The sequence below is a fragment of the Poecilia reticulata genome, linkage group LG9, assembly GCF_000633615.1.
Source record: "Poecilia reticulata strain Guanapo linkage group LG9, Guppy_female_1.0+MT, whole genome shotgun sequence".
NCBI lineage: Eukaryota > Metazoa > Chordata > Actinopteri > Cyprinodontiformes > Poeciliidae > Poecilia > Poecilia reticulata.
The window spans coordinates 33,992,767-34,000,437 of record NC_024339.1 but is presented as its reverse complement, the minus strand read 5'-3'; the positions used below and the strand labels follow the sequence as shown (position 1 = coordinate 34,000,437).

Here is a 7,671-nt window from a genome sequence, read left to right as displayed (position 1 = left end):
GCTGCTGCTGCTGCTGTAGTTGCTGCTGCTGCTGCTGTAGTTGCTGCTGCTGCTGTAGTTGCTGCTGCTGCTGCTGTAGTTGCAGCTCACTAAACTATCCAACATCAACAGTGCTGAGCTGAAGCTAACCACCCAGATCAAACTACCGTGTCTTCAGGACTTCAAGTCAAACTTTTTTAGGATTTGTCTGGACCTTTAACTGAGGCTGAAGTTTGAACTCTGCAGTTTATAACGACATGGGGACCATATGAGCCACAGTTTGTTCACAAAACATGATTTATTTTGAGGCTGAAATGATTAATCGAGTATTGAAATGATCAATTAGTCGCCTGGATAAACAGACAAATAAACCATTGGCTAAAAGAAAAACACAGTCAGAGCTGCACTTCAACCAAAACTGTTCAGAAAAATAAACATTTAGTATTTAAGATAAAAATAAAAATCCTTCAGTCTGTAAATCTGCTCAAGTCAAACATCAAGTGGCATTTTTAACTTGACCAAATTCAAATTATGTAAAAATATCTATTAAATGCTTTCTGCCATCCAATTATTAATCAATAATTTACACATCAGCCCTATGCTGTGCAGAAAGGCCTGAGTTGCTAGGCAACCAATGAATGAGTGAGTTAGTTAGTTGATTCCACCAACACTGCAGTTCAGTCAATATTCTAATTATTGAATGTTTTATCAAATGTCTGTTGCGATACATATTTTTATTGATTTATCATCCAGCTCCGTCTTTCAGCGTTTTCTTTTCTTTTGACTGAGGTTTTTGTGAACTCTTGTTGCAGTGCGGCGGGACGACCCACGTCCTGCGCCTGTCCTGGTCTCCGGACGGCCAGTACCTGGTGTCGGCCCACGCCATGAACAACTCGGGCCCCACCGCCCAGATCGTGGAGCGCGACGGCTGGAAGACCAACATGGACTTTGTGGGCCACCGTAAAGCCGTCACCGTGGTGGTAAGGAGGCTCCGCGACGCGTCCGGCCCGGGTTTTACCGTCCGGSCCGGGTTTTTACCGTCCSGSCCSGGTTTTTACCGTCCGGCCCGGGTTTTTACCGTCCGGCCCGGGTTTTACYGTCCGGCCYGGGTTTTACCCGGGCCTTGTCAGTGCCACCCACCGACGCGGTTCTGTTGGTTTTGCAGAAATTCAACCCAAAGATCTTCAAGAAGAAGCAGAAGAACGGCAGCTCTCCGAAGCCCAGCTGTCCGTACTGCTGCTGCGCCGTGGGCAGCAAAGACCGCTCGCTGTCCGTCTGGGTCGGTCCCGCTCAGCCGCTGACACCAACCAGAACCAGAACCAGCCCGTTTCCTAACGCATCCCTTCTCTCCTCAGCTCACCTCACTGAAGCGCCCTCTGGTGGTCATCCATGACCTGTTCGATAAATCCATCATGGACATTTCCTGGTGAGAATTTGACAAACTCATCCTTGAAAGTCCTTGAATTTCATTGAAGGTTAATTCAAGGTTTGGAAAGTGCTTACTGTTCAGATGCACAGTTTTGTAGTAAAGCGCAACCTAACGATTGATTAAAAACCTAAATTTGAAACATATGATCTCCAGTTGAAACCAGAAGTTTTCATACAAAAAGAGTTTTATTTTTTCTTGCCGTCTGAAATTAAATCAGACTAAAGTTTTTTTTACATTAATCATGATCAAAATGATTTCTGTTTGCTAAATGTCAGAAAATGCAACAAGAACATTTTTTTGTAACATGATTTGTTTGGATTGTTTTTATGTGATTAATATTTATTATTCCTGCACTGCAAAAACACAAAATCTTACCAAACATTTTAGTTTAGTTTCCAGTGCAAATGTCTTGAAACAAGACAAAACTAACTTTAACGTAACTTTAAGAAGATGCAGCGTCTTGTTTTCTGTTGACTGATTATTTCACTTAAAACAATATTATATTATTTTAGTGTAGAATGTGAAACGCGTGACTTTATCAATAACAGTAATAAATGACGCCATGTAATAGTGAATCTTATTTGTTTAGTTTTTTTCTCTCCACAGTTTTAAATGCTTGAGTTTTGCAGTGTTGGAGGTTTACGGACCCGGTCTGAAGCTAACTCTGAGGTGTTTGTTAGGACGCTGACCGGTCTGGGGATGCTGGTGTGCTCCATGGACGGCACCGTGGCCTACCTGGACTTCTCCCTGGACGAGCTGGGAGACCCTCTGAGTGAGGAGGAGAAGGTAAGACCCGTCCCAGCGGCAGCCGTCTGCTCTTAATCTTCAAATTGATCATTTCTGATCCGGTGTGAAAAGCACCAGCAGCTCCAACCAGTAAAACTGCTGAGTTTCTGCCACATAAACACAAATTATTTTTAAAATAAAACATCCAAACAGCTGATTTGGATCCGTTCAACATCTGAGCAGATCAAAACGTCCGACGTGAGTTTCAGTCTTTTAGTTTCCCTGAACCCGTCCGTCTGTCTGTCAGAACACCATCCACCAGAACATCTACGGGAAGAGCCTGGCCATCACCAGCACCGAGGTCCAGCTGTCCACCACCATCATCGAGAACCCAGAGATACTCAAGTACCAGCAGGAGCGCCAGAACACGGCCCAGAACAACGCCGGCGCGGCGGCCGCCGCCGCCGGGCCCGAAGCCGCCGCCCCCAAGGTCAACAGCGTGATGAACGGCGAGTCTCTGGAGGACATCCGGAAGGTGAGCCCAGTCGGGACAAACGGACCGGACCAGCTGGAAGGTTCTGGTTCTGATGGGTCTCCGTGTTGCAGAACCTCCTGAAGAAGCAGGTGGAGACGAGAACGGCGGACGGGAGGAGACGGATCACGCCGCTGTGCATCGCTCAGCTGGACACGGGGTGAGGAGACCAGCAGATGGGAGGTCAGCTGCCTTAAAGGGCCAGCGTCACGTAGAGTCGACTCTGAGCTTCACGTCACGTTGGTCAGAAACGGACCCGACTGTTGCTTTGGCTCCAGAGCTGCACCGACTGCAGCTCTGTGGCCGATCTTTAAAAGCCTGATTTTGGCTAAAACCAAATTTTTTTGTTTGTTTGTTTGAATCTTTGCTAAATGTAGCAAGAAAGTTGCTGAGTCGGCAACAGCAGGGAGACTTGATGACTGCAGACATGACCTGGCGGGTCGCGTGTCGGTCAGACCGCCGTCACGGCCTCCTCATATGGTGCCTCCACTGACCAGCTGCTTCATTTCTCTGATTATTTTACTGAAAACAGCTGAAAAATTAAAAGAAAGTTTTGGGTTTTTGAGAATATTTGAAGCTTCATAACAGATTTCTGAGCGTAAACATCAAGTCCATGTAGTTTGACATTGTTCCTGTTGTACCCGAGTTAAAAAAGAGTTTCCTGGTTGTAGTTGATTGTTTAAACTTCAGAACAAGCAGCTGGTTTAAGAAAAGTCTTCATGCACACAAATGTAGACCTTAAATAAAGCACTGATGTTATTTGGTGCTGCTGAACGGAGGATTAAAGGCAGAATCACATAAAAACCTGTCTGGTTTGTCAGACTGAGTCCGTCCCGTTTCTCTTTAGGGATTTCTCCCCGGCGCTCTTCAACAGCGCCCCCATCCTGCCCTCCGGCTCCTCCTTGTCCAATCAGATCGCGCCGCAGCTCAACTCCGACTCCAGCCCGGGTCAGCCGTCGTCTCTGGGCGCCCGGCCCAACCAGGACGGCCTGCTCACTTCGCCGCCTGCCGCCGGTGTCGCTAAAGCCCTGGAGGACGACAAGGACGGGTCCGTCCGGCCGGCCGCTGGGGTTCTGGTCCGGGTCCGGCCCCCAGCAGGTCGGCCGCTCACCCTTCTTCTTCTCTGGTTTCAGGCTGAAGTCCGGCCTGCTGCTCACCTCGGCCTCCAAGATCGAGCCGATGAAAGCGCTGGACTCCCGCTTCACAGAGAGGTCAAAGGCCACGCCGGGGATCCCGTCGGCCATCTCGTCCACGGCCGGACTCGCCCCTCTGGAGAGGTGAGCGACCCTGGGAACGAACGGATCCTGAAACCGCGTCGGGAACCCGTCTCACCCGCTCTGTCCGTCCAACAGGCCGAAGGACGCCGTCTCCATCCTGAAGGACGCCAAAGCCAAAGAGGATACCAGCAGCGACAGCGAAGACAAGATGGCCGCCATCAACAAGAACCTGGCGTTCGCCAAGAGGAAACCCGAGCTGCTGCTGGACGGAGGAGAGGTGGTGGAGAAGAGGAAGAAGGGACGGCCCAGGAAGGACAAGATGGCCGCCTCCGTCCCTCAGCCCTTCACCCAGGTAAGGATGCAGCTTCTATGAAACACATGGTTTTACATATTTATTAAAACTCGCCAGAAACGACAAAATCTATGCTAACGGTAGCATAGCATAGAGAGACGGAGGGACTGACAGCACTAAGCCCCGCCTCCTGGCTCTGATTGGTTGTTTCTCTTTAGTGCTGTTATTTTGTTATTTTTATTCTCTGTCTTATTAAACTGTCAGAACATGGTGGCAGCTTCAACAAGTTGCATTCTGCAGGTTTAAACCTGTCGTCGTAACCTGCCCTCTGTGTTTGACCTTTGACCCCCAGATAACTCCTCTTCCTCCGGAGCGCGAGCCGGGCAGAGCTGCAGCTCCTCCCCCTGCGGCTGCCGTTCTGCGGCTGCCGACGCCGAGTCTGCAGAAAACCTTCAGCCTGCAGGTTCGTTTGAAATCCACCATCAAAGTTCAGCGTTTTTAGATCCCAGAGAAAAAATTCCTGCTTAGAATGAAAACATCCACGATTAACGAGATATTTAGGTAATAATGGGAGGTTTTACTTTATTTGGCTCCGATTGGTGATAAACGGGTTAATAATTAAACTATTTTTAAATTCAGGTTATTAAAAACTGCAACAATTTTTGGTCTTTAAAAGCATCAAAGTTGTTTTTTGTTTTTTTTTACCTATTTTAGGTTTAAGAAGTGATGAAGGTTTTTGGATAATCTAATTTGTCCCTATTTTTCTGATGGATTCAAAGCTGCAAATTTCATCTCCTTTCTTTGTTTTGGTCTAAAGGTATTTGTTTAAATAAAGATATATTTATTTTTATGATTTTCAAAGTTGAAGAACATAAAAATAAATGTCGGACCTCAGCAGAAGAAAACCATAAAAACACGACTGAAACCTGCAGGGTTTTAATGTAACGTCCATCTTTGTTTAAAGCCGTTCTCCAGCAGGCAGTTTAAATGTGTGTGTGTGTGTGTGTGTGTGTGTGTGTGTGTGTGTGTGTGTGTGTGTGTGTGTGTGTGTGTGTTCGTTCAGGTAAGCATGGATCCGTCTGTGTTCCTGGAGGTGGAGAACGACGTGTCGGTGGTTGCCGGGTCGAAGCTCAGCCAGCTGCGTTGCTCCAGGGACGGGCGGGACTGGAACACGCTGCTGCCCAGCTCGGTGCTGGCCGCCGCGGGGAGCAGGTAGGGGGCGCTGTTGGCCCTCGGCTGAGAGAACCAAGTCGACGCGCTGAACGTTTCCTTCTCTCCTCCAGCGACGTCCTCGCCGTCGCCTGTGACGACAGGATGCTGTCGGTGTTTTCCTGCTCCGGGCGACGCCTCCTCCCCGCCATCCAGCTGGCCACGCCCGTCTCCGCCCTGCATTGCTCCGCCCACTTCGTCATGGTGCTGACCGCCGGGGCCACGCTGTCTGTCTGGTCAGCGCCGCACACTGAGACACTTCTACTGACGTTTGATTAGCTGCTTTCCTCACGAAGAGCAGGAAGTGGATGGAAACTGAAAGTGTGTGTGTGTGTGTGTGTGTGTGTGTGTGTGTGTGTGTGTGTGTGTGTGCAGGGACGCGCAGCGGCAGAAGGCTCTGGTGAAGAACGAATCTCTGCAGACCATTTTCTCTGGTGAGTAAATGTTTTTCTTCTCTCTTCTAACAGAAATTATAAAATATATATTTTTTAAAAAGTGTCTTTTATGTCGATCATCCGTCTCTGATTTGTACGGCAGTATCGGTGCTAGACTATGAGAATTTGTTTTGTCCAATGACAAAAATAAAGTTATAATATTAGCAAATAAAAACACAATTTTGCCAGAAAAAACGTCTGAAAGTTACAAGGAAAAAGTTTTAAATTAGGAAAAACTGTCATCTAGCAGGAACTGAGTGGAGCAGAATTATAATTATCCTTGGAGCTGATCTGACAGCAGAAGATGCTCAACGCTCCTGTTTACTTTTGTTATTTTTCATGTCGGAGCTCCAACAAATTTACAACTTTATTCTATTAATATTACAACTTTGGTAATTAGAAATAACTGAACCTCATTCTGGCAGCAACGGGGCTTCACAGAGTCCAAACTGAAAACGTGCTGTCAAACAAGATGGCCGCCATCACTCTGGCCGTGGTGACATCACTCTGGGTGTGGTGACATCACTCTGGGCGTGATGGTGACGTCACTCTGGGCGTGATGACATCACTCTGGGCGTAGTGACATCACTCTGGGCGTGATGGTGACATCACTCTGGGCGTGGTGACATCACTCTGGGCGTGATGGTGACATCACTCTGGGCGNTGGTGACATCACTCTGGGCGTGATGGTGACATCACTCTGGGCGTGATGGTGACATCACTCTGAATTATGGAAACCCAACGAGTTCATTGGTGGAAATTTTTAATCTCCATTAACCAAAAGTTCAGTGTCTGAATAAAGTCGATGTTTAGTTCTGATTGTCCTGATGAGATGTCCTCTGATGGACGTCCACGTGTCCATCAGGACGTCCACGTGTCCATCAGGACGTCTCTCTTAGTGATTTCTGACTGAATGTCTTCCTCTTCGTGTCCACAGGCGCTGAGACGACGGTGTCCCTGTCCCTGCTGACCCAGCAGGGCGTCCCGATCATCGGACTGTCCAACGGGAAGTCCTTCTGCTTCAGCCTGTCTCTGGAGACATGGTGAGACCCGGACCGGACCGGCTGACCCGGTAAATCCCCGGTTAATGACGCTGCGTCTCCTGCAGGACGCTGATCGCGGACAAAGGAGACTCTCTGGTCCAGTGCGCCGACTTCAGGAGCTGCCTCCCGTCGCAGGACGCCGCCGCGTCGTCGGGGCCGCTGGCCGTCGTTCAGGGACGCAACCTGAAGTAGGTCTTCCTGTCTAAGCTCCGCCTCCCGGCCGCGGCGTCCATCCAGGCTAACGCTTCCTGTCCCCCCCGCAGCGCCGGGCGGCTGGCGTCCCGCCTGTCCTCCACGCCGCATCACCTGCAGCAGAGCATGACGCTGGCCTTCCTGGAGAACCAGCTGGCGTCGGCGCTGACGCTGCAGTCGGCGCAGGAGTACCGCTACTGGCTGCTCATCTACGCCCGCTTCCTGGTCAACGAAGGTACCGAGCGCCACCGCCGGGTTCTGTTCGCTCTGACCCGAGGCTGAGCAAACGGAACCAACACTTTCTCTGTTCGACCGTCCAACGGGTCGCCGTGTTCATTAGCTTTACCTCTGACCAACCAGAACCTTCAGCCTCCGTCAGCTTGTTTGAGCTTCGATCCGTTTTTCTCACCTTTGTTGCTTTTTATTGTTTAGATCAGGAAATGATGAGATTTTCAGTATTTAAAGAGGACATGAAGTTAAGAATGTAGTAAATATATTTGATCAAAACAGGAAGAAGATGCTGAATATATATGCTGGTAGCAGGCTGGTAAAAGACGTTAGCTGACCTTTGACCTGTACATGTTAGCTGACCTTTGACCTGTACATGTTAGCTGACCT

The 7,671-nt window shown here is 49.1% G+C and overlaps 1 protein-coding gene across 1 annotated transcript in view; it reads left to right on the top strand.

Annotated features, from left to right (window-relative positions):
- hira (histone cell cycle regulator a) overlaps positions 1-7,671 on the top strand; it is a 14,954-nt gene that overhangs the window by 5,307 nt on the left and 1,976 nt on the right. Inside the window, exons 8-23 of the mRNA XM_008419510.2 lie at positions 792-959; positions 1,145-1,258; positions 1,335-1,405; positions 2,089-2,194; positions 2,442-2,669; positions 2,741-2,826; positions 3,514-3,714; positions 3,800-3,943; positions 4,019-4,235; positions 4,528-4,638; positions 5,239-5,387; positions 5,459-5,620; positions 5,760-5,818; positions 6,756-6,861; positions 6,927-7,049; positions 7,125-7,288. Coding sequence (XP_008417732.1) covers positions 792-959; positions 1,145-1,258; positions 1,335-1,405; positions 2,089-2,194; positions 2,442-2,669; positions 2,741-2,826; positions 3,514-3,714; positions 3,800-3,943; positions 4,019-4,235; positions 4,528-4,638; positions 5,239-5,387; positions 5,459-5,620; positions 5,760-5,818; positions 6,756-6,861; positions 6,927-7,049; positions 7,125-7,288 — 2,209 coding nt within the window. The remainder of the gene's footprint in view (positions 1-791; positions 960-1,144; positions 1,259-1,334; positions 1,406-2,088; positions 2,195-2,441; positions 2,670-2,740; positions 2,827-3,513; positions 3,715-3,799; positions 3,944-4,018; positions 4,236-4,527; positions 4,639-5,238; positions 5,388-5,458; positions 5,621-5,759; positions 5,819-6,755; positions 6,862-6,926; positions 7,050-7,124; positions 7,289-7,671) is intronic.